This window comes from Oncorhynchus masou, chromosome 3 (genome assembly GCF_036934945.1).
Source record: "Oncorhynchus masou masou isolate Uvic2021 chromosome 3, UVic_Omas_1.1, whole genome shotgun sequence".
Lineage (NCBI taxonomy): Eukaryota > Metazoa > Chordata > Actinopteri > Salmoniformes > Salmonidae > Oncorhynchus > Oncorhynchus masou.
Genome location: NC_088214.1, coordinates 14779268 through 14804247, shown reverse-complemented (window position 1 = coordinate 14804247; position 24980 = coordinate 14779268). Strand labels below are relative to the sequence as shown.

General features: G+C 44.9%; 2 protein-coding genes and 1 long non-coding RNA gene across 6 annotated transcripts; all 3 read right to left on the bottom strand.

Annotated features, from left to right (window-relative positions):
- Positions 1 to 5: 5 nt before the first annotated feature.
- On the bottom strand, positions 6 to 7849 carry LOC135510932 (CAP-Gly domain-containing linker protein 4-like). 3 transcript variants are annotated; one of them, XR_010451188.1, is made up of 3 exons: positions 7729 to 7849; positions 1618 to 1709; positions 6 to 1451 (listed from the first exon to the last, which is right to left on the bottom strand). XR_010451188.1 is itself a non-coding variant. In XM_064932277.1 (3 exons), the coding sequence occupies exons 1-3, from the start codon at positions 6539 to 6541 to the stop codon at positions 1218 to 1220; spliced, it is 462 nt and encodes a 153-aa protein (XP_064788349.1). In that variant the 5' UTR covers positions 6542 to 6605; the 3' UTR covers positions 6 to 1217. The 3 variants fall into 3 exon arrangements, 2 of the variants coding, with proteins under 2 accessions (XP_064788349.1, XP_064788359.1); XM_064932277.1 differs by lacking the exon at positions 7729 to 7849 and adding an exon at positions 6406 to 6605; XM_064932287.1 differs by lacking the exon at positions 7729 to 7849 and adding an exon at positions 1866 to 3494.
- Positions 7850 to 7860: 11 nt separating this feature from the next.
- Positions 7861 to 9304, bottom strand: LOC135510944 (uncharacterized). Its single transcript, XR_010451190.1, has 4 exons — positions 8836 to 9304; positions 8526 to 8753; positions 8038 to 8377; positions 7861 to 7908 (listed from the first exon to the last, which is right to left on the bottom strand). It is a non-coding gene; the product is annotated as an uncharacterized LOC135510944 (long non-coding RNA).
- A 908-nt stretch (positions 9305 to 10212) lies between these two features.
- Positions 10213 to 20854, bottom strand: gorasp2 (golgi reassembly stacking protein 2). Of its 2 annotated transcripts, none has more exons than XM_064932256.1 (10): positions 20648 to 20854; positions 19782 to 19862; positions 19423 to 19626; positions 19013 to 19099; positions 18756 to 18886; positions 18535 to 18670; positions 16084 to 16207; positions 11612 to 11698; positions 11370 to 11498; positions 10213 to 11225 (listed from the first exon to the last, which is right to left on the bottom strand). In XM_064932256.1, the coding sequence occupies exons 1-10, from the start codon at positions 20708 to 20710 to the stop codon at positions 10942 to 10944; spliced, it is 1326 nt and encodes a 441-aa protein (XP_064788328.1). In that variant the 5' UTR covers positions 20711 to 20854; the 3' UTR covers positions 10213 to 10941. The 2 variants fall into 2 exon arrangements, with proteins under 2 accessions (XP_064788328.1, XP_064788337.1); XM_064932265.1 differs by having other exon boundaries at positions 11403 to 11498; positions 20648 to 20852.
- Positions 20855 to 24980: the final 4126 nt, after the last annotated feature.

Genomic DNA, 24980 nt, shown 5'->3' with positions numbered 1-24980 from the left:
ATGATTTTTTTTATTTTGCTGCTATGTAGATGTGGCTTTTAGTTAAGATCTATCTGTATGAGCTACCTCAGTGCAGACCCGTGCGAACAGGAACACTCTAGGGCCCTGAAGTGTACAGCCTACTCTTTAGTGGCCCTTTGAAGTGTACACTCCACTGTGGTGAGAAGAATAATGCTTCTGTATGCCAGGAGTTCCAATAACGTCAAACTGTTTTACCACAGCAATGTTTATTAGTAGTCTGGAAACCATGTGTCATATATATATATATATAGTTGTATAAAACTGTTCCGTGACATATATGAAGGAAAAGCGCAGTTTGATGAAGGCTCTCTTCTGTTCGCTAACACTTTACTTGAAGTCTGTCATAAGGCCTGCGTAACACTGACATAACAGGTGTCATAAGGAGTTATTACAGCATATTGGTAGTGTACCGAATGTAAGTGTTTATATTGGAAGACTGTGGAGCGTTAAACAGACCATAAAGCAGGAGCCACAGCAGTTGAACACCATGTAAACTGGTTTCACCACTGTCTGATACATACAGATAGGAGAGTGAATGGGAGGCAATGTCAGGTCCTGTCATTCATATGCAGTAAAGATTTGCCCAAGGTCGCCGCCTTTGGTTTGTGAGCATAATGTCTCCCACAGAAAACACACGTTCATCTAGAAAAGTTTCTCCTAATCCAAGACTTGTAGTGGTCAGTTACACCTGATGAAAGCATGGCAGACAGATGTCAGTTACAACCATAGACTTGGATAACTTCGCATCGTTCCATTATGGCGTCTGTGAGCATCTCCATTTTGAACTCGTCAACTTTCATCTATGAGATGGCAAAAAGGGTGCATACTGCCACCTAGAGTGTGTTGTTTGAACAGGTAAAAAGCCAAGGTTGGAGATTTACTGCCACCTGTAGTTAAGGAATGTTTCCTCACTAGTTTAATTCATTGGCTGATCCCTCCTGATGACCTGGATGGAATTATGTGATCCTTCCTTAACCCATAGGAGGTGCCACCCAGTTGAAGTCCTCAATGGTGCTGCCCATACTAAAACAAGTCCTCTCTCTATATATAGTTACATGCTGGAAGATTGAAGAAGGCTTCTTCAGCATGTTGTCTAGTAAGTAAACACTCGTCAGGAGAGAAAGGGGAAAATGTAAGGCTGTGGATTGAGGGATTAGGAGAGGAGTGTCAGGCCAGTCCAGGGGTAAGTGATGGTGTCAGTCCAGTCCAGGGTTCTCCACGGTAGTCTTGTCTCTGGGTCCTCCTGGCTCTGAATGGACCTGAGCTCTAATGTCCATCTGGTTCCAGGTCCTTCTGAGCCCGTTCTTGCTCCCAACGCTCTGGCTGCTCCTCCCTATTGCCACTGCAGAGCTCCCCGGCCCAGAGTCACTAGAGTCACCCTCCTCTGGAGGTTTGGAGCTTCTAGACTTGGAGTGGGATGATCGAGAGAGCTGTGGTGGGGAGAAATGATATTACATCACTATTACTATAGTGACAGCTACATTATTAATATCACTTGTTCTATTAATGTAGGACTGCTGGTAGTTTGGTCATTAATGAATCAACTAATTAACTACCAGCCTTTCTACATATTGTGTGTGTGTGGTGAACGCTCACCTTTCTGATACCCGTGATGGTGGTGAATGTTCCATGGTTGGGCTTACACCTGAAGTACCTGTTACCATGGAGACTGCCTTCATTTTCTCCACCTAAAGTTGAATAGGAAGAGGTGTTACCAGGGCTGGCTCCAGGAATAAGCAACATAAGCGATCGCTTAGGGCCCCGGGCAGCTAGGGGGCCCCCAAAGTAATAAATGTATAAGTTTTATTTTAAAAATTAGAATCTCAGTCGAGGTCTCAACATACCGACGATCATCGGAGCCAGTGTAGTACGATTCAATCTTAGTCCTGTATTGACGTTTTGCCCATTTTGATGGTTCGTCGGAGAGCATCGTGGAATATCTTACAAGCTTCCGGGTTGGAGTCACGCTCCTTGAAAGCGGCAGCTCTACCCTTTAGCTCAGTGCGGATGTTGCCTGTAATCCATGGCTTCTGATTGAGTTATGTACGTATGGTCACTGTGGGGACGACATCATCGATGCTGTTATTAATGAAGCTAGTGACTGATGTGTACTCCTCAATGCCATCGGAAGAATCCCAGAACTTATTCCAGTCAGTGCTAGAAAAACAGTCCGGTAGCTTAGCATTTGCCTCATCTGACCACTTTTTTATTGACCGAGTCACTGGTGCTTCCTGCTTTAATTTTTGTTTGTAAGCAGGAATCAGGAGGATAGACTTATGGTCAGATTTTCCAAATAGAGGGCGAGGGAGATTTTTGTAAGCATCTCTGTGTGTGGAGTAAAGGTGGTCTAGAGTTGTTTCCTTCTGGTTGAACACTTAACAAGCCAGTTGAAATGAGGTAAAACGGTTTCCCTCATTGAGTGCGGTCTTTGTGCAAGCATTGGGTTGTGGTAGTAAATAGCTACGGAGAATATAGATGAACTCTTGGTAAATAGTGTCGTCTACAGCTTATCATGAGATACTCTACCTCAGGTGAGCAAAACCTAGAGACTTCCTTAGATTTTGTGCACCAGCTGTTTACAAATATACATAGACCACCACCCCTTGTCTTACCAGTGGTCGCTGTTCTATCCTGCTGAAAAAGCGTAAAACCCACCAGCTGTATGTTATTCATGTCGTTGTTCAGCCACAACTCGGTGAAACATAAGATATTCCAGTTTTTAATGTCCCGTTGGTAGGATATACGTGATCGTAGTTTGTCTATTTTATTATCCATTGATTGTACGTTGGCTAATAGGACCGATGGTAAAGGGAGATTACCCACTGGCTGTCGTACCCTAACAAGACACCCAGACCTCCGTCCCCAATATCTCCGTCTCTTTCTCTTGCAAATGATGGGGATTAGGGCCTTGTCAGGCGTCTAAAGTAAATATTTCGTGTCCGACTTGTTAAAGAAAACATATTCCTCCAGTACGGGGTGAATAATCGCTGGCCTGATATCTAGAAGCTCTTTTCGGCCCCCAAAAAAAACACATTAGCACAATTGGTTAGGGGACCGTAAAAGGGCAGCCATCTCCTCTAGTGCCATTCATTATGCATTGGGGCAGGTAGTGTTCTCATGGCATCCGCCAAACCCAGATTTGTCCGTCGGACAGCCAGATGGTGAAGCGTGATTGATCACTCCAGAGAACGCGTTTCCACTGCTCCAGAGTCCAATGGCGTGAGTTTTACACCACTCCAGCCGACGTTTGGCATTGTGCATGGTGATCTCAGTCTTTTGTGCAGCTGCTCGGCCATGGAAACCTATTTTAGGATGCTCCTGACAAACAGTTATTGTGCTGACGTTGCTTCTAGAGGCCGTTTGTAACTCGGTAATGAGTGTTGCAGCCGAGAACAGACACTTTACACACTTCAGCACTCTGCAGTCCCGTTCTGTTAGCTTGTGTGGCCTAATACTTTGCGGCTGAGCCGTTGTTGCTCCTAGATGTTTCCACTTCACAATAACAGCACTTATAGTTGACCGGGGCAGAAAATGTGACGAACTGACTTGTTTTGCCCGCGTGGTGGTGGGCCCCCAAAAGGCTAGAGCCACATCACATAAATCTGAAGCATCTGTTTAGAACCCCCACTCACCACCAAATATGGTGATGAGAGGAAGTCCAGTGGCGTGAAGTGGGAGATGAAACTTGACCGACATTGAATGTTTCATCGATGATAAAAATTAGCACAATCTCAATAGAGTTTTCTGTTTACAAAAGGAGAATCTGTTAAGAACTGAGAGCAAAGTTTTATAGACTTAACCCTTTGCCAAAGTTGTTTTTTAATTGCGCTGTTTTAGGAGTGCAAGGGTGAATTGAGTTATTGCACACTCACACTTCAGAGTAGGCTAATGGAAATATGCAAATCATTGCTAAAATGCACCAATAGGATCTCACTTGTGCTTGGCTCTGCCCACCTTCTTACTTGTTCTGCCCACTATGCTGAATTTGCTCCCATTGGAAACGACCCCAATGATAAATCTTGGGTTAGGGCTAGGTTCAATCAGATTGACAATTTTTACATCCACACGTTGTTTTGGCTGTGTGTGGTGGTAGAACTGGGTTAGAGCTGTCAAACACACAAGCGACTCGTTGCGTTACCTTATCACAGATACTGCTGTTGGAATGCCACCAAACCCCACGCGGCTATAATCTGACAAATCCCAAACAACTGCATTAGAAGTTCATACAGCCTCATTACAAGTTCAAACACTCCAACTTGACGGATAAATCACACCATCCAAATGTTATTGGTCGTATAAGCATATTTAGCAGATGTTATTGCGGGTTTAACGAATTGCTTGTGTTCCTAGCTCCAACAGTGCAGTAGTATCTAACAATACACATCAATACCCACAAATCTAAAAAAAAAGGTAATTAAGAATTATAGGACGAGCGATGTCAGTGTGTGTGTGTATGCATATACAGTTGAAGTCGGAAGTTTACATACACTTAGATTGGAGTCATTAAAACTCCTTTTTCAACAACTCCACAAATGTCGTTAACAAACTATAGTTTTGGCAAGTCGGTTAGGACATCTACATCTATGACAAGTAATTTTTCCAACAATTGTTTACAGACAGATTCATTCACTGTATCGCAATTCCAGTGGGTCAGAAGTTTACAGTTGACTGTGCCTTTACACAGCTTGGAAAATTCCAGAAAATGATTTACCTACACCTTAGCCAAATACATTTAAACTCAGTTTTTCACAATTCCTGATATTTAATCCTAGAAAAAATTCCCTGTCTTAGGTCATTTGGGATCACCATTTTATTTTAATAATGTGAAATGTCAGAATAATATTTGAAATTATGAATTATTTCATATTTTATTTCTTTCATCACATTCCCACTGGGTCAGATGTTTACATACACTCAATTCGTATTTGGTAGCATTGCCTTTAAATTGTTTCACTTGGGTCAAACGTTTTGGGTAGCCTTCCACAACCTTCCCACAATAAGTTGGGTGAATTTTGGAAGTATGCTTGGGGTCATTGTCCATTTGGAAGACCCATTTGTGACCAAGCTTCAACTTCCTGACTGATGTCTTGGATATATTGAAGCAACATCTCACAATTGTCCTGCATCATGATGCCATCTATTTTGTGAAGTGCACCAGTCCCTCCTGCAACAAAGCACCCCCACAACATGATGCTGCCACCTCAGTGCTTTACTGTTGGGATGATGTTCTTCAGCTTGCAAGCCTCTCTTTTTCCTCCAAACATAACGATGGTCATTATGGCCAAACAGTTTTATTTTTTGTTTCAACAGACCAGAGGACATTTCTCAAAAAAATACAATCTTTGTCCACATGTGCAGTTGCAAACCGTAGTCTGGCTTTTTTTATGGATGTTTTGGAGCAGTGGCTTCTTCCTTGCTGAGTGGCCTTTCAGGTTATGTCGATATAGGACTAGATTTTCTGTGGATATAGAGAATTTTGTAGATGAACGCCTTCAGGCGTTTGGAAATTGCTCCCAAGGATGAACCAGACTTGAGGTTTTCAATTTTTTTTCTGAAGTCTTGGCTGATTTCTTTGGATTTTCTCATGATGTCAAGCAAAGAGGCACTGAGTTTGAAGGTAGGCCTTGAAATATATCCACAGGTACACCTCCAATTGACTCAAATGATGTCAATTATCCCATCAGAAGCTTCTAAAGCCATGAAATAGTTTTCTGGAATTTTCCAAGCTGTTTAAAGGCACAGTCAACTTTGTGTATGTAAACTTCTGACCCACTGGAATTGTGATACAGTGAATTGTAAGTGAAATAATCTGTCTGTAAACAATTGTTAGAAAAATGACTTGTGTCATGCACAAAGTAGATGTCCTGACCGGATGGTTAGAATAGTATAAGTACAGCAATAGGTAAATCGGTTGGCCTTGATGAGAATTTTTATTTTACCTTTATTTAACCAGGCAAGTCAGTTAAGAACAAATTCTTATTTTCAATGATGGCCTAGGAACATTGGGTTAACTGCCTGTTCAGGGGCAGAACGACAGATTTGTACCTTGTCCGCTCGGGGGTTTGAACTTGCAACCTTCTGATTACTAGTCCAACGCTCTAACCACTAGGCTAACCTGCCACCCCTAATACAGTACATACATATGAAATGGGTAAAATAGTATGTAAACATTATTAAAGTGACCAGTGATTCCCATGTACATAGGGCAGCAGTCTCTAAGGTGGCGAGTTGAGCCAGATTGCCAGCTGGCTCGTGACAGTGGCTAAGTTCAGGGCAGTGTACTGGGTGGAGGCCGGCTAGTGATGGCTATTGAACAGTATGATGGCCTTGAGATAAAATCTGTTTTTATCTCTCATGTACCAACTTTGATGCACCTGTACTGACCTCGCCTTCTGGATGGTATCGGTGTGAACAGGCTATGGCTCGGGTGGCTGATGTCTTTGATGATCTTTTGTCCTTCCTGTGACACCGGGTGCTGTATGTGTCCTGGAGGGCAGGCAGTGTGCACCCGGGATTGCATTGGGCAGACCGCGCTACCCCCGGGAGAACCTGTGGTTGCAGGCGGTGCAGTTGCCGTACCAGGCGGTGATACAGCCCGACAGGATGCTCTCAATGGTGCATCTGTAAAACTTTGAGGGTCTTAGGGGCCAAGTCCAATTTCTTCAGCCTCCTTAGGATGAAGAGGCGCTGTTGAGCCTTCTTGTCCACGCTGTCTATGTGTGTGGACCATTTCAGATTGCCAGTGGTGTACGCCCAGGAACCTGAAGCTTCCAACCTTCTCCACTGCAGCCCCGTCAATGTGGATGGGGTTATGCTCCCTCTGCTGTCTCCGGAAGTCCACCATCAGCTCCTTCATTTTGTTGACATTGAGGGAGAGGTTATTTTCCTGACACCACTCTGCCAGGGCCCTCAACTCCTTCCTGTTGGCTCTCGTCGTTGATGGTAATCAGGCCTACCACTGTTGTGTCGTCTGTAAACTTGATGATTGAGTTGGAGCGTGCATGGCCACGCAGTCATAGGAGTACATGAGAGGCTGGGCACGCACCATTGTAGGGCCCCCGTGTTGAGGATCAGTATACTGGAGGTGTTGTTTGTGTACCTTCACCACCTGGGGGAAGCCCGTCAGGAAGTCCAGGACCCATTTGCACAGGCCGGGGTTCAGACCTAGGGCCCAAGCTTAATGATGAGCTTGGAGGGTACTATGCTGTTGAATGCTGAGCTACAGTCAATGAACAGGTTTCTTACATAGGTATTCCTCTTGTCCAGATGGGAAAAAGCAGTGTGATGGCGATTGCATTGTCTGTGGATCTATTGAGGCGGTATGCAAATTGCAGTTGGTCTGGGGTGCATGAAAACATGCATTAGCCTAACATCAATGGTTTGATATTTGAGAATAATTATTTCTAACATAGTTCAAAACAGTGCTAGAAAGTTTAGGCTCTAACGCAGTAGGGATAATAAGGGGGTGGTTTGTGACAGACAAGAGCAGCCGCTCACCTATATGTCAGCTCCTACCACAGTTACACCTCCAACACCGCCAAAACATCTGCTATGCGGATGTCGACCAATGCTGGTTAATGCTCGATCTGATTGAATCCAGGCCTTATTTACCAGTATCTTTGGTGTTACTGTCACAGTTGTCATGGTGATGAGAATACCAGATATTCACACACCATAACACACACACACACACACACACAAACTCACTGGCTGTGTCCAATTCCACTCCTATATAAATGTCTGTAGACTCAGTGTTTTCCAGTGGTCCGATGAACCTCACAGCTCCTCCTCTCCTCTCCTCCTCTCCTCTCCTCCTCTCCTCTCCTCCTCTCCTCTCCTCTCCCCTCCAGCACTACACGGTCATTCACACACAGGTGGTGCTTCTTCCTGATATGCACATGCACGAACGGACACACAGTTAAGTTCTTTAAATCACAATTATTGTGAAATGAGTCATTAATACAGTATAATACGGTAATACACAGAAGAGAAACTAAAGCAAGAATAGAAGTGTACCTGGTAGTTAATGCCCTGGGGTCCAGCCCTCCTGCTGCTTGGACTGTGGACGAGGAGTCAGGACAGTCTGGGGACAGACACCACCTCTCCTCCATCTCTCCCCTCAGAGGTCCACATGAGGCACTTCTCCTTAGGACATTCTCTCTTTTCTGCTCACAAACAACAACAATATCAATGACCAAAAACAAACTACCACAAAAACAGCTCATCATAAAGGCTGTGACATCCTCATGTGTCCATTGTGAAGTATGATAATGAGGTCCAGCCTTCAGCGTGTGTTTTCGGTCCGACGTCTGTCCACCCTGCTCAGACGACAGGTTGCCCTTCTCCCTCCTCCTGACTGAAACACAAACACACACAATGTCCTGACATGGTGAGCACACAGCAAAGACAGACTGAAGCTTCACATTCTCCTTGGTCATAATTGCTATGACTAAAACAGACCTTCCAATTCAAATTACTGCTTCATTATGTAAAACAATTTACACCTCTTTCTCTGGGAATGCTGTCACTATGGGAGGAGTGAGGCATGATGGGTAAGGGTTGTGATCCCAGAGCTTTCTCTACAGAGGGTAGAGTAAGACTGTTGTCTTCTTGTCTCCTTTCTCCCCCCTCTTCTTCACCCTCTCATCTCCTCTCCTGCCTTCCTTTCCTCTCCTCTCCTTTTCTCCCGGATCCTCCTTCTCATACTCTTTCACACAGGGCAGAACTGCTGTCTGACACACAGAGGGAGAGGGTGGGGTTGTTTGTGTGAATACCTTTACGTGAGTGTTGACTTGTGAGAGAGATCATACATACCTGTCTCCTCTGAGGGGTGAGGTTGTGAAGGGGGACCAGAGGAGGGAGGCAGGGGGGTGTGGTGTTAGAGCACAGGCTGCCCCTCCCAGAACTGTATAAGGAGGACACACTGGGGGAGACACTGGCTGGGGGAGAGGGGAGGTAGGGGGAGGAGGTGGCGAGAGAGACGGAGGGGAGGCAGGAGAAGGGAGAGGTGGAGTTGGTCTGGGATCTGTTGGAATCTGAGGGACCCACGGGAGCAGCCGGAGCAGTGGACAGAGAGCACATCAGCTCCTCTATTCGGGCCCTTTGGACCTCTATGGTCCTGTGCAGACTAAGATATGAGAGGAGGCGCGCACACACACACACAGAGTTAAGCAAAGGTCAGACAAACTCAACCAAAACAGTAAATGGTTAACTTTTTCACGGAGGAGGCAGCTGAAAACTGCTGTGAATCAGACATGTGACAGTGGGAATTTGTTTGATACAACAGGCCTATGGTTCTCACCGTTGATTCTCGCGCAGTATCTCGGCTATACTCGAGCACAGGTGCACTGCACCTCTCCTCGAACCATTGATGAAGAACAGTACAGCTTGCGAGGCGACCTCCTTGTCCTCCTCAAGACCCCCTGACGAACTGCCCACTTGGTATAGGAAGGCAGAAATACTACAGTAGTAAACTATTTGTCTATCACTTTATTACCTTTATTCAGTGGTTCTGTAGCAGTTATTTCAGCACAGCAAACAAATTGTCCCCATCACAGGTGTCCCTATTAAAAAATGACAAGCTATATCGTATGTAGGCTACTTTACCAGTTTGACATGGTTTAGTGACGTTAACTTTAATCAAAGCGTTCTTATTCAAAGAAAAGCATAACTTCCAAAGCTGTAGCCTAGGTACCCGTGCGAGTCCCACCACGACTGAGTGAGCTAAAATCATTGTTTTCATACCTGTCTGGGACTCACGCGAGTCAAGGTCCGAATCCAACGACCAGGTTCGGTTTCTACTGTGCTCGCGACCACTCATATCCCAGTTCTCTCAATAACAAATGTCTATTGATTTGTTATTGTACTACTCTATAGTAAGCCATGTGTTGCGTTTTTTCACTAACCCCAGCCGACGTAACTCCACCTGGGGTGCGTTAACACCCAATGGAACGCACAGGTGCGCTTGGTTGGCTCACAATAATACAGATAGCGTCATGCTTTCTTGGTGAGGGCTTTAGTCTATAATTATTGTAATACGCTTGCTCTGTCTGGTCATTTTAAGCAGGATGATGAAATATGCAAGGTAAAAGCTTTAAACAAGTAGGCTAATCTATAGACAACCTATAGTTTTTTGAAAGCAACGAAAGTGCATATTTTGAAATAATAGAAAAACACGCACAAATAAAAAAGTATTTTAAAATTCCATTAGCTTTATTGCTCGAGTTTGTTTACAGGGTGTTTTCATAAAGTTGTAACACAGCGCCCTCGTGTAGTTGAAAAGCCTCACTTCGCCTTCATTTCCTACCTCTTCAACCCACCATGCCAGAGGCAGCGCCGTCTAACCCCCAATACGATATTTACCACAAAACCTAGCCCAGCCACAAATAGTTCATAGTTCTGACGATATCCCTGCCTACTTCGGGCCCCTCTTGCACGGCCATCTAGTGACTACCACCCTCACACAACGTTTAAGGGTAGGCTATAGAGTTCTGTTAGAAACGAAAGGTACATGGAGAGAAGAACACAGGGACAAACATGCCTAATATTTTTTCAAAACGTGGTGCAAAATAATGCAGATTTCATTCTTTAACAGGAACAATCAAAGCAATTAAACAAAAAAATATATATATAAAGGAATATCTAGCTAATAGATGTCTGTGTTCACTAAAGGGTACTAAAGAGAATTGGAATTTTGAATGAAACTAAGGCAGTGTGGGTCAGACAGGCAGGACTTCCCTGCTTGTTGCCACTCAGCCACTTCTTTATTCCTCTGCTCCATGTTTCCAACTGACTGCACCAGCCTCACCGTGGCTAATTATTCTGTCCCTCCTGGCTAAATAAATATGAGAGAGAGAGTGAGTGAGAAAACGAGAGAGAGAAACCGGCAGGTTCGATTCTGGGTATAAGACTTTTCCTGTGTTACGACGACGTCTTCGTGGCAGCCTTTGATTCCATGGTCGCCGAGGCGACGACTGGCTCTGTGGCGGCAGAAGCGGGAACTGTGGCACCAGGGAGGGTCTGCTGCTCTGGGGCGGGGGTGACTGTGGAAAGGGTGAGGGGGGTGAAGGAGGAGATGTCGACAGGGGGAAGGGATGTTACCCCCTGGGGTAGGAGGGGGAGCTGGGACAGCATGGCAGGCAGGGGGGGGAGGGGGGCTAGACCGGGCAGGTTCAGAGGAGGGAAGGGTGCGAGTGGAGGGAATCCTGAAATGGAGGGGAGAGGAAGGGGCAGGTGAGAGAGAAGAGAGAGATCTGTAGTTGAACACATGAATAATCACACTGGTACATAATACGTTAATGCCTGGGGGTGGAAACCCACTGTTAGCATTAGCTGTATGCTGTATAAACCTGCTGTTCCTGGTGGCAGTAGCCCGCTAATACCTGCTAGCGATACAGCGCTGAGGTCTGGTAGTGCGGTGAGGTTGAGGTTGGGGAGGTTTGGGAATGGGGGCAGGCCGCCCGGGAGAGGCAACAGACCTACAATAGCACACAAATAAACATACTTAATCAGTGTAGAAAAGGTATTGTGTGTAAGATTAGATCGTTTCAATTCGATCTTGAAATATAATTCTGAAGAGGCGTGTACTGACCTGGTAGCGTGGTGGCAGGGTTGAAGGTCGTAGAGGCTGGGTTTAGGGGGCTAAGGGAGGTGGGCAGCAGGGGAACGGTGGGGAGACCTGGAAAAGAAAGAAAGAGTGAGAGTTTGAGCAGTTAGCACACAGTTGTATAGGAGAGAGAGGAACTTTTAGACCAAGGGTGGGCAAACTACGTCCTGCAGGCGCCAGCAGGAAGTTTGAGTAGAAAAAGTCATAAATAAGAAATTATTTTGGGTAGAAAATATTTATTTTTTTAAATACTCCAGGCCCCACTAATATTTAAAACTAAATAAAACTTAATAAATTATAAAGGCTCTGGAGCAACAAACCGCCCTTGCTGTCTCTGCCTGGCCGGTTCCCCTCTCTCCACTGGGATTCTCTGCCTCTAACTCCATTACAGGGGCTGAGTCACTGGCTTACTGGTGCTCTTTCATACCGTCCCTATGAGAGGTGCGTCACTTGAGTGGGCTGAGTCACTGACGTGATCTTCCTGTCTGAGTTGGCGCCCCCTTGGGTTGTGCCGTGGCGGAGATCTTTGTTTGCTATACTCGGCCTTGTCTCAGGATGGTTAAGTTGGTGGTTGAAGATATCCCTCTAGTGGTGTGGGGGCTGTGCTTTGGCAAAGTGGGTGGGGTTATATCCTTCCTGTTTGGCCCTGTCCGGGGGTATCATCGGATGAGGCCACAGTGTCTCCTGACCCCTCCTGTCTCAGCCGCCAGTATTTATGCTGCAGTAGTTTGTCGGGGGGCTAGCGTCAATTTGTTATATCTGGAGTACTTCTCCGGTCTTATCCGGTGTCCTGTGTGAATTTAAGTATGCTCTCTCTAATTCTCTCTCTCGGGGGACCTGAGCCCTAGGACCAAGCCTCAGGACTACCTGGCATGATGACTCCTTGCTGACTCCACCTGGCCATGCTGCTGCTTCAGTTTCAACTGTTCTGCCTGCGGCTATGGAACCCTGACCTGAATCCTGTTCACCAGACGTGCTACCTGTCCCAGACCTGCTGTTTTCCACCCTCTAGAGACAGCAGGAGTGGTAGTGATCGGCTATGAAAAGCCAACTGACATTTACTCCTGAGGTGCTGACTTGCTGCACCCTTGACAACTACTGTGATTATTATTATATGACCATGCTGGTCATTTATGAACATTTGAACATCTTGGCCATGTTCTGTTATAATCTCCACCCGGCGCAGCCAGAAGAGGACTGGCCACCCCTCATTGCCTGGTTCCTCTCTAGGTTTTGGCCTTACTAGGGAGTTTTTCCTAGCCACCGTGCTTCTACACCTGCATTGCTTGCTGTTTGGGGTTATAGGCTGGGTTTCTGTACAGCACTTTGAGATATCAGCTGATGTACGAAAGGCTATATAAATAAATGTGATTTTATTTAAAGGACCTACAGTGCATTCAGAAAGTATTCAGGCCCCTTGACTTTTCACTTTGTTACATTAAAGCCTTATTATTTTCCCTTATCTACACATTATAGCCCATAATGACAAAGCAAAAACAGGTTGAGATATTATTGCAAATGTGTTAATAATAAAAAACAGAAATGCCTTATTTACATAAGTATTCAGACCCTTTGCTATGAGACTCAAAATTGAGTTCAGGTGCATCCTGTTTCCATTGATCATCCTTGAGATGCTTCTACAACTTGTTTGGAGTCCACCTGTGGTAAATTCAATTGATTGGACATGATTAAGAAAGGCACACACCTGTCTCTATAAAGGTCCCACAGTTGACCGTGCATGTCAGCAAAAACCAAGCCATGAGGTCGAAGGAATTGTCTGTAGAGCTCTGAGACAGGATTGTGTCGAGGCAAAGATCTGGGGGAAGGGTACCAAAATATTTCTGCAGCATTGAAGGTCCCCAAGAGTGGCCTCCATCATTCTTAAATGGAAGAAGCTTGGAACCACCAAGACTCTTCCTAAAGCTGGCCGCCCAGCCAAACTGAGCAATCGGGGGAGAAAGGCCTTGGTCAGGCAGGTCACCAAGAACCCGATGGTCACTCTGATAGAGCTCCAGAGTTCCTCTGTGGAGATGGGAGAACCTTCCAGAAGGACAACCATCTCTGCAGCAATCCTCCAACCAGGCCTTTATGGTAGAATGGCCAGATGGAAGCCACTCCTCAGTAAAAAGACACTCAGACAATTACAAACAAGATTCTCTGGGTAGATGAAACCAAGATTGAACTCTTTGGCCTGAATGCCAAGCGTCATGTCTGGAGGAAACCTGGCACCTCCCCTACTGTAAAGCATGGTGGTGGCAGCTTCATGCAGTGAGGATGTTTTTCAACAGCAGGGATTGGGAGTAGTCAGGATCGAGGGAAAGATATACGGAGCAAAGTACAGAGAGACCCTTGATGAAAACCTGCTCCAGGTTGCTCAGGACTGGGGCGAAGGTTCACCTTCCAACAGGACAACAACCCAAAGCACACAGCCAAGATGATGCAGTGTTACACAGGAGCCAGCTAGCAGGCGTAGTGCCTGCACGTCTTTTGATTGGATTACCAATATTGAGAGGCAGGTCCTATATGGGCAGGTCTCAGAACTAGGAAACTGAAATTGACCAACGAATTACTACTAAGCTGTTTTTTCAACCCACAATGGCGGAAGGAGAAGATATCGATTTGGTCGAGGATATAATTATAACGCCATTCTCAAGACAAACTTTTCAAGAAAAGTTAGACATTGTCAGGAGAGGTAGACGCCGACGCTACAAAGCCGACGCTACAAAGCCGACGCTACAAAGACAGGCTCCAAGAAGCACTGCAAACTGTACTGCTGGGAATGCCTATTATTTGCAAGTGATCGATTTGGTGTTTGGAGCCACACTGGCTTTGCAAACCTGAGTTGTCTAACCAAGGCAGCAACGAGACACCAAAGTACAGCTGGGCACTTACAATGGTGCTTTTGAAAACTTTTGGGGACACCCGAGTGGATCTACAGCTCAACGAACAAGCGCGCAGGGCAACGAAGCTGCACAATGAAAAGGTATTGTACTCTTCCCCTGCAATTCTCTGATTAAAAATGTAAATTTCAAGGTGACGCAACGCCTGGTTATACTGCGTTTCTGTCTAAATGTATAGTGTTTAGAGCCATGGCATCATAATGATGGTAATAAGAGGTGGATTAATTCGGGTGGGACTGTGTAGCACTTCACTGAAGGCCCAGGCCCCAGAACCACGGCACGCTACTGCAGGCATGGCTTTGGGACAAGTCTCCGAATGTCCTTGAGTGGCCCAGCCAGAGCCCGGACTTGAACCTGATCGAAAATCTCTGGAGACCTGAAAAAGCTGTGCAACGTTGCTCCCCATCCAACCTGACAGCGCTTGAGAGAATCTACAGAAAAGAATAGGAGAACTCCCCAAATACAGGTGTACCAATTTTGTAGCGTCATACCTCCTTTGGTCGTCTTTCCTTCCAGTTCTCTGCTGCCCATGACTGAAACGAATAGCAAAAATCTCTGAAGCTGGAGACTCACATCTCCCTCACTAGCTTTAAGCACCAGCTGTCAGAGCAGCTCACTGCACATAGCCCATCTGTAAACAGCCCATCTACCTACCTACCTCATCCCCATACTGGTATTTATTTAGCTCCTTTGCACCCCAGTATCTCAACCTGCACATTCACCTTCTGCCGACCATTCCAGTGTTTAATTGCTATATTGTAATTACTTCGCCACCATGGCCTATTTATTTCCTTAACTTACCTCATTTACACTCACTGTATATAGACTTTTTGTTTTCTTTTGTTCTACTGTATTATTGACTGTATGCTTTGTTTATTCCATGTGTAACTCTGTTGTTGTATGTGTCGTATTGCTACGCTTTACCTTGGCCAGGTCGCAGTTGCAAATGAGAACTTGTTCTCAACTAGCCTACCTGGTTAAATAAAGGTGAAATAAATAAAAAATACCCAAGAAGACTCCAGACTAATCGCTGCCAAAGGTGCTTCAACAAAGTACTAACCAAAGGTTCGGAATACTTATGTGCATGTGATATGTTTATTATTTGTAATAAATTTGCATTTTTTTGTTGTTTTACTCTAAACCTTTTCTTTGTCATTATGGGGTATTGCGTGTAGATTGAAGGTGGGGGAAACTAAGCAATTTTAGAATAAGGCTGTAATGTAACAAAATGCTTACAAAGTCAAGGGCTCTGAATACTTTCCAAATGCACTGTATATATTTTCAAATAACTGCCTGTTTTGTGGCCCGCAAATTGATATTGACCAAGAAAAATCATATTAATTTGTATAATTTTTTTAAGTGCGACCCTAAGTTGTATTTCAAAATCCCGATGTGACCCTGGAGCATTTCCAGTGGGAGTTTGAAGGGGGTGGGGAGGCCATCTGGACCCATATTAAAAATGATTGGTCAAACCCTGGTGCCACATTCCATTCCAGACATTTCCTAACACTTTGATACCATATTATGTTGAGAGAGAAAGCAAGAGAGATTAAGTACCTGTCTGAAGCTCACTTGGAATGGTGGGTGGAGCTGAGTTGATTGACAGGCTGGACAGCGAATCTTCTAACCCCGTGGGGACAGAGGGCACAGCAGGGGGTGGGGTTACAGCAGAAAGCTGAACCTGAGTGGGAGGGAGAAATAAGGCAAAAGCAGAGAGAAAGATAGATGGAGAGAGGAATAGAGAAATATGTGAGGGGTGGCTGATGAACAGGGAAGGTCAAGTGCATTTAAAACAAGTAATTCATAATTCTAATGAAAACCTTTCCTCTCGGTCTCACCTGTCTGCACTGGGAGGAACAGTCATACATACAGCACCAGTACCACCTATTCATTTATTTATTTATTTATTTATTTTTACTATTTTCTACATTGTAATAGTGAAGACATCAAAACTATATTAAATAACACATATGGAATCATGTAATCATAAACGTGTTAAAGAAATCAAAATATATTTTCGGAGTTTTTCAAAGTAGCCACCCTTTGGGCGCCCAGTGGTGCAGCGGTCTAAGGCACTGCATCTCAGTGCGAGGCTTCACTACAGCCCCTGTTTCGAAACCAGGATGCATCACATCCGGCCATGATTGGGAGTTCCATAGGGCTGCGCACAATTGGCCCAGCATTGTCCAGGTTTGCCGTCATTGTAAACAAGAATTTGTTCTTAACTGACTTACCTAGTTAAATAAAACTTTTTTTTTTGCCTTGATGACAGCTTTGCACGCTCTTGGCACTCAACCAGCTTCATCTGTTATGCTTTTCCAACAATTTTGAAGGAGTTCCCACATATGTGTACTTGTTTGCTGCTTTTCCTTCACTCTGCGATCAACTCATCCCAAACCATCTCAATTAGGTTGAGGTCAGGTGATTGTGGAGGCCAGGTCATCTGATGCAGCACTCCATCACTCTCCTTGGTCAAATAGCCCTTACACAGCCTGGAGGTGTGTTTTGGTTCATTGTCCTGTTAAAAAACAAATGATAGTCCCACTAAGCGCAAACCAGATGGGATGATGTTTCGCTGCAGAATGCTGTGGTAGCCATGCCGGTTAAGTGTGCCTTGAATTCTAAATAAATCACTGACAGTGTCACCAGCAAAGCACCCACACACCATGCTTCACAGTGGGACCTACACAGAGATCATCCGTTCACCTACTCTGCATCTCACAAAGACACGGCGGTCTGAACCAAAAATCTCAAATTTGGAGTTCCACAGGTCAAATCTACATTGTTCATGTTTCTTGGCCCAAGCAAGTCTCTTCTTATTGGTGTTCTTGAGTAGTGCTTTCTTTGTATCAATTCAACCACGAAGGCCTGATTCAGTCTCCTCTGAACAGTTGATGTTGAGATGTGTCTGTTACTTGAACTCTGAAGCATTTATTTGGGCTGCAATTTCTGAGGTTGGTAACTCTTATGAACGTATCCTCTGCAGCAGAGGTAACTCTGGGTCATCTTTTCCTGTGGCGATCATCATGAGAGCCAGTTTAATCATAGCGTTTGATGGTTTTTGCAACTGCACTTGAAGAAATGTTCAAAGTTCTTAATTTTCCAGATGGCCTGACCTTCATGTCTTAAAGTAATGATGGACTGTCGTTTCTCTTTGCTTATTTGAGCTGTTCTTGCCATAATATGGACTTGGTCTTTTACCACATAGGGCTATCTTCTGTATACCACCCCGACCATGTCACAACACAACTGATTGGCTCAAACGCATTAAGGAAAGAAATTACAAATTAACCTAACAAGGCACACCTGTTAATTGAAATGCATTCCAGGTGACTACCTCATGAAGCTGATTGAGAGAATGCCAAGCGTGTGCAAAGCTGTCAAGGCAAAGGGTGGCTATTTAAACAAATCTAAATATATTTTGAGATTCTTCTAACACTTTTCTGGTTACTACATGATTCCATATGTGTTATTTCATAGTTTTGATGTCTTCACTATTATTCTAGAATGTAGAAAATAGTAAAAATAAAGGAAAACCCTTGAATGAGTAGGTGTGTCCAAACATTTGACTGGTACTGTACATACATAATGAGACTTTCATAGCTCATAACCTAGCCCTGGTCCAGCAGCATTGCAGTTCTTGACACAAACTGGTGTGTCTGGCACCCTCTACCATACCCCTTTCAAAGGCACTTACATATTTTGTCTTGCCCATTCACCCTCTGAATGGCACACATACAAAATCCTTCTTTAACCCATCCTCCCTTCATCTACACTGATTTAAGTGGATTTAACAAGTGACATCAATAAGGGATCATAGCTCCCATCTGGATTCACCTGGTCAGTCTATGTCATAGAAAGAGTTCTTAATATTTTGTACACTCAGTGTATGTCATAGTAGAAGGATTACAAAAGAGCATAAAGTGACAGTGTCCACTGACCGTTCAGGCAGTTATAGCTGTTCTGATTCTGGGCTCTGTTTTGGTCGAGTTCTGGGTCGATACTAACCTCAGTGAATCCGTCCTTGAGCGCGCTGATGGGCTCACCACTGGGAATGTGACCCGGAAAACTAATCTTCTTCCCTTCTTCAAATGGCCGGGTGGGAATTCTGTGCAGGTAACCGTATCCGATGCCACATCCCAGACTGTAACAGGAGAACAGGAGATAGCATTAGCGTGATGTCACTTGTCAGACTGAATTGTGTAGCGTGTGTATTGTATGTTGGTTACCTGCCCTCCCCTCCCCAGGAACCGTTGGGGGTGATGACCACCTCTCTGCAGTTGTCTGTGTCTGTGTTATAGACATATAGCTTCAACCCCTTCCCCTCATGGGTCTCAATCAGAGAAAACAGGTCCTCCGACTGAGGAGAGAGAGGTGGAAGGGAGGGAGATAGAGATCAACTTCAATGACTTGTACCCAAATGCTGATTGGAAGTCTTAACTCCTAGTGTAGAATGCATGGAATAGTAGTGTCAGTGTGTGCACACCTCGTTCATAACGGTGTCGGCTCCTATGATGTAATCAGTGTGGGGCCGCAAGCCAGCCAGGGCTGCCGGAGAGTTAGGCTCCACCTCCTGAGAAAGAGAAAAACCCTTGGTTAATTGTATTTTATATAACAAAGCAAGTCAGTTAAGAACAAATTCGTATTTACAATGACAGCCTACCCCGGCCAAACCCTAACAACACTGGGCCAATTGTGCTCCACCATATGGGACTCCCAATCACGGACGGTTGTGATACAACCTGGAATCGAACCAGGGTCTGTAGTGACGCCTCTAGCACTGAGATGCAGTGCCTTAGACCGCTGTGCCACTCGGGAATCCCAACTTATATTAAGAGTTACACCTGCCCGGTACACTGGGGCGAGCTAAATTGGGCACACCCATTGGCTACTCACCAGCACATGCCAGATGTTCTCATTGGCTCCCTCGAAGCTGCAGAAGCGTATGGAGACCCCGAGCAGGCCCTGGCCACCCCAGAGGTTGCTTGGGGTGACGGTGGACTCCCTGAGCTCCAGGGTCTTAGAGGAGTAAACCAGCATTCTAACTGGCTTCTCCACACTGGCCTTCAACAGGTCCTTCAGAGTGTCATTGTCCTTGTTCTGAAACACAGACAGGGTAAATTATAGAATTAGAATAAGTAGAATGGACAATCAGAGCTATACAGTACAAGACAGCATCCTCAGTGGGGGTTTGTGTATGTGCATGTAGTAAGTGTGTGTTGAACATACCGATTCAACATCATGTCTTTGCTTACCAGTCTTTCGTTGTTGATGGAGACAATAAAGTCAAAGAAAGGCTCCAGTCCTGCACGGTGTCCTGGAGAATTCTCCTGAACCTGAGGAGAAGAGACATGACTTGTAACAACTGTATTTTGTGATTGAAGGGGACAACCTGGAACAAGGTTTGAACAAGGACCATGGAAGTTACAGGTTATCTACACCACTGCCTGTGACATGAGATCCAGCTAAGGTTCTGTCTTCTTGGCGAATGTTAGGGCGTTGCACATCATCTTTGAACTTTTAGCAGTAGCCTTAGAATGAAATAGGTATTACAAGCTACACCTGTAATACCAAAAGGTTGGTTACCTGTCTGTCTCAAGATCAAATGGATCCTTGTCACAACATATTGAAGATGGAGGTCTATACATTTAGGGAGTAATGAGACATTCAGGTGGTCTGACAAATGTGTAAATCAAAGACATGACTCTGTGATGTTGACGAGTCTGTCAGCAATGCGGCAGCACCTACAAAAGTTGACATTATGACAGCTAGCTAGCATTGAGCTGGCTAGCTCATTTAAACACCATTCACTATCTAGCTGCCTGGTTGTTTTGACAGCTAACCTTGTTTACCAAACAATACATGCAACCAATAACACTCATACCTTTCAAAGCTGCATGTAAAATCATATATGCAAATATTTAACTTGGACAATTGCACAATACAACTGTAGCAAATGCTGGGGAAAATAGCGTTAACAATGTCTATTAGCATTAGCTGCATGTAGGCCGGAATGTGATCCCCGGCCTCTATCTGACGGTGAGGACACAATTAGATCCTGCTGTGGGACCATTCTTACGGATGCTAACATTATTTTGCAGACGTAAAAAAAACCACATACCCGAAGAACATGGTAGCCTTCGGATCCTCCTCCCGGTATCTCGACACTCTGCGACCCCCCCATGTCACGGCTGGTTTATATCGTAGTTAGGATTTAATGCTTGATATTTTTCTGCTCAAGTAATATTGCTAACTGGCTAGCTTCAACTCTAATAAGGCGGCCTGCCAGCTGAGCGCTTGTGTTGTTACGTGGCAGTCCACCAGGAAACAGGGCTGATGGGAGTTTTCCCATAGCCGCAGATCTAGAATCAGTTTATCCACCCAAATCCTGTCATTATTAATTAGTGGGAAAATTGCAAAACTGACCCAAGACCAGTGTTTATGACCAAGTGTAGGCTGGTGACAAGCGCAAGTCTTGGGCTTCAGGTGCTGCTTTTGAATTGTGATATGCAGTATACTCAGACAGTAGTACTAGTATTGGCATATTGTACCATTATATCACAATTGACTGTAAAACCGAGCAGCTGTTTTTCACCCCTCAAAAAAGTGGTAACAGATTGATAAAGTAACACTGGTAACATTCGGCAAGCGCTACCGGAGTGCCAAGTCTAGGACCAAAAAGCTTCTTAGCAGTTTCTTTAATGCAGGGAAACTTAAATCCGTTTTACCAAATTTCTATCAGCATGTTAAATGTGCAACCAGAGGAAATAGAACTGAACCACCTTTACTCCACACACAGACGCTTACAAAGCTTTCCCTCTCTTCCATTTGGTAAATATGAACACAACTCTATCCTCCTGATTCCTGTTTACAAGCAAAAATTAAAGCAGGAAGCACCAGTGACTTGATCTATAAAAAAAGTGGTCAGAGGGGGCAGATGCTAAGCTACAGGACTGTTTTGCTAGCGCACTGGAATATGTTCCGGGATTCCTCCGATTGCATTGAGGAGTACACCACATCAGTCATTGGCTTCATCAATAAGTGCATCGATGACTTCAACCCCACAGTGATTGTACGTACATACCCCAACCAGAAGCCATGGATTAACAGGCAGCATCCTCACTGAGCTAAAGGCTAGAGCTGCCGCTTTCAAGGAGCGGGACCTGAAAGCTTATAAGAAATCCCGCTATGCCCTCCGACGAACCATCAAACAGGCAAAGTGTCAATTCCGGACTAAGATTGAATCGTACCTCACTGGCTCCGATGATCGTCGGATGTGGCAGGGCTTGCAAACCATTATAGACTACAAAGGGAAGCACAGCCGAGAGCTGCCCAGTGACACAAGCCTACCATGAGCTAAATTACTTCTATGCTCGCTTCGAGGCAAATAACACTGCAGCATGCATGAGAGCACCAGCTGTTCTGGAAGTCTGTGTGATCAGCTCTCCGCAGCCGATGTGAGTAAGACCTTTAAACAGGTCAACATTCGCAAGGCCACAGGGCAAGATGGATTACCAGGATGTGTACTGTGAGCACACGCTTACCAACTGGCAAGTGTCTTCACTGACATTTTCAACCTCTCCCTGTCCGAGTCTGTAATACCAACAAGTTTTAAGAAGACCACCATAGTCCCTGTGCCCAAGAACACTAAGGTAACCTGCCTAAATGTCTACCGACCCGTAGCACTCACGTCTGTAGCCATGAAATGCTTTGAAAGGCTGGTCATGACTCACATCAACAATATCATCCCAACAGATCCACAGATGATGCAATCTCTATTGCACTCCACACTGCACTTTCCCACCTGGACAAAAGGAACACCTATGTGAGAATGCTATTCATTGACTACAGCTCAGCGTTCAACAACATAGTGCCCTCAAAGCTCATCACTAAGCTAAGGGTAGGTAACAACACATCCACCACGCTGATCCTCAACACGGGGTCCCCTCAGGGGTGCGTGCTCAGTCCCCTCCTGTACTCCCTGTTCACTCATGACTGCACGGCCAGGCACAACTCCAACACCATCATTCACCAACAAACTAACATGGTCCAAGCACACCAAGACAGTCGTAAAGAGGGCACGAAAAAGCCTATCCCCCTCAGGAGACTGAAAAGATTTGGCATGGGTTCTCAGATCTTCAAATGTTTCTACAGTTGCACCATCGAGTGCATCCTGATGGGTTGCACTGGTATGGCAACTGCTCTGCCTCCAACCGCAAGGTACTACAGAGTGTAGTATGAACGGCCCAGTACATCACTGGGGCCAAGCTTCCTGCAATCCAGGACCTCTATACCAGGCGGTGTCAGAAGAAGGCCCGAAAAATTGTCAAAGACACCAGCCACCCTAGTCATAGACTGTTCTCTCTGCTACCGCACAGCAAGCAGTACCGGAGCACCAGGTCTAGGTCCAAGAGGCTTCTAAACAGCTTCTACCCCCTAGTCAAATGGCTTCCCAGACTATTTGCAGTGCCCCCCTCCCCCTCTTTACACCACTGCTACTCTTTACACCACTCACACTGCTTTTCTTTATCTTTGCCAGGTCGTGGTTGTAAATGAGAACTTGTTCTCAACTGGCCTACCTGGTTAAATAAAGGTGAAATAAACTCTCTGTTGTCATCTATGCATAGTCACTTTAATAACTCTACCTACATGTACATATTACCTCAACTAACCAGTGCCCCCACACATTGACTCTGTACCAGTACCCCCCTTGTGTATAGTCTCGCTACTGTTATTTTACTGTTGCTCTTTAATTATTTGTTACTTTTCTCTCTTATTCTTATCCATATTTTTTTTAACTATATTTTTGGTTAGGGGCTCGTAAGTAAGCATTTCACTGTTGTATTCGGGGCATGTGACTAATAACATTTGATTTGAAATACCCCCCTGTTTTTTACACTGCTGCTACTGGCTGTTTATTATTCATAATCCCTTTACAAATTATCTTGACTAACCTTGTACCCCCGCAGATTGACTCGGTCTCTTTTTCTTGAACTTCAAAGTTGGTTAAGGTCTTGTAAGTAAGCATTTCACGCTAAGTATTTGTATTTGGCGCATGTGACAAGTAACATTTGATTTGATTTGATAAGGGAATATGAATCTAAACACTCACTGATAATATACACAGTTTAAACCTGTAACGGATGTCGTCTGGAGATAGAGAGGAGGACCAAAGCGCAGCGTGGTAAGTGTTCATGATGTAATATTTAATGAAACGAACTGAACACTGAAATACAAAACAATAGAGTGAGTGAGTGAGTGAGTGAGTGAGTGAGTGAGTGAGTGAGTGAGTGAGTGAGTGAGTGAGTGAGTGAGTGAGTGCCAAAACAGTACCGTGTGGACCAAACACTCACACGGAAAACAAACACCCACAAACCAAAAGTGAAACCCAGGCAACCTAAGTATGATTCTCAATCAGGGACAACAATTGACAGCTGCCTCTGATTGAGAACCATACTAGGCTGAACTCAAAAACCAACATAGAAAAACAAACATAGACTGCCCACCCCAACTCACGCCCTGACCATACTAAAACAAAGGAACTAAGGTCAGAACATGACAAAACATTTGGAAACCTGTGGAAACCTTTAATTCATAAGATATTTAAGGATGTATGTTTTTATGGTTCTACTACTACCACTAGCTTAAACTAGATGTGTGTGAATGTGTACAGGTTCACCTACTCTTTCCATGACGGACTGACCAGGTGAAAGATATGATCCCTTATTGATGTCACTTTTTAAATCCACTTCAATCAGTGTAGATGTAGGGGAGGGGACAGGTTAAGCCCTGAGACAATTGTGAAATGGATTGTGTATGTGTGCCATTCAGAGGGTGAATGGGCATGACAAAAGATTTAAGTGCCTTTGAAAGGGGTATGGTAGTAGGTGCCAGGTGGACTGGTTTGTGTCAAGAACTGCAATGCTGCTGGATTTTTCAAGCTTAACAGTTTCCCGTGTGTATGAAGAATGGTTCACCACCCTGTGGAACGCTTTCATCATCTTGTCATCTTGTAGAGTCCATGCCCCGACGAATTGAGGCTGTTCTGAAGGCAAGGGAGGGGGAGGGGGAGGGGGGATGCAACTCAATATTAGGAAGGCACACTTCATGTTTTGTACACTCACTGTATATATTGCTACACCTGCGACAACATCTGCAAATCTGTGAATGCCAGTGCTTGACTTGGACTGAAATAGGTGCCAGTTCTCATTTTGGTTGCCAGTACTGTTTATATTTAGGTGTAGGAGCTCCACAATATTTTTGAGCTACTATTCTATAAGAGAAACAGGAGCTCCAGCAGTAGAACATTTGAGGTAACGGTACTCTCAAGTCAAGGACTGGTGTCCGCGACCAATAAACTTTGATTTGAAATGTGTGTTATCAGCGTCAGATGAGGACAGCTTTCCTCTTGACACATACAAGTTGAGTGTATTCATTTGTATTACCTCAATTGA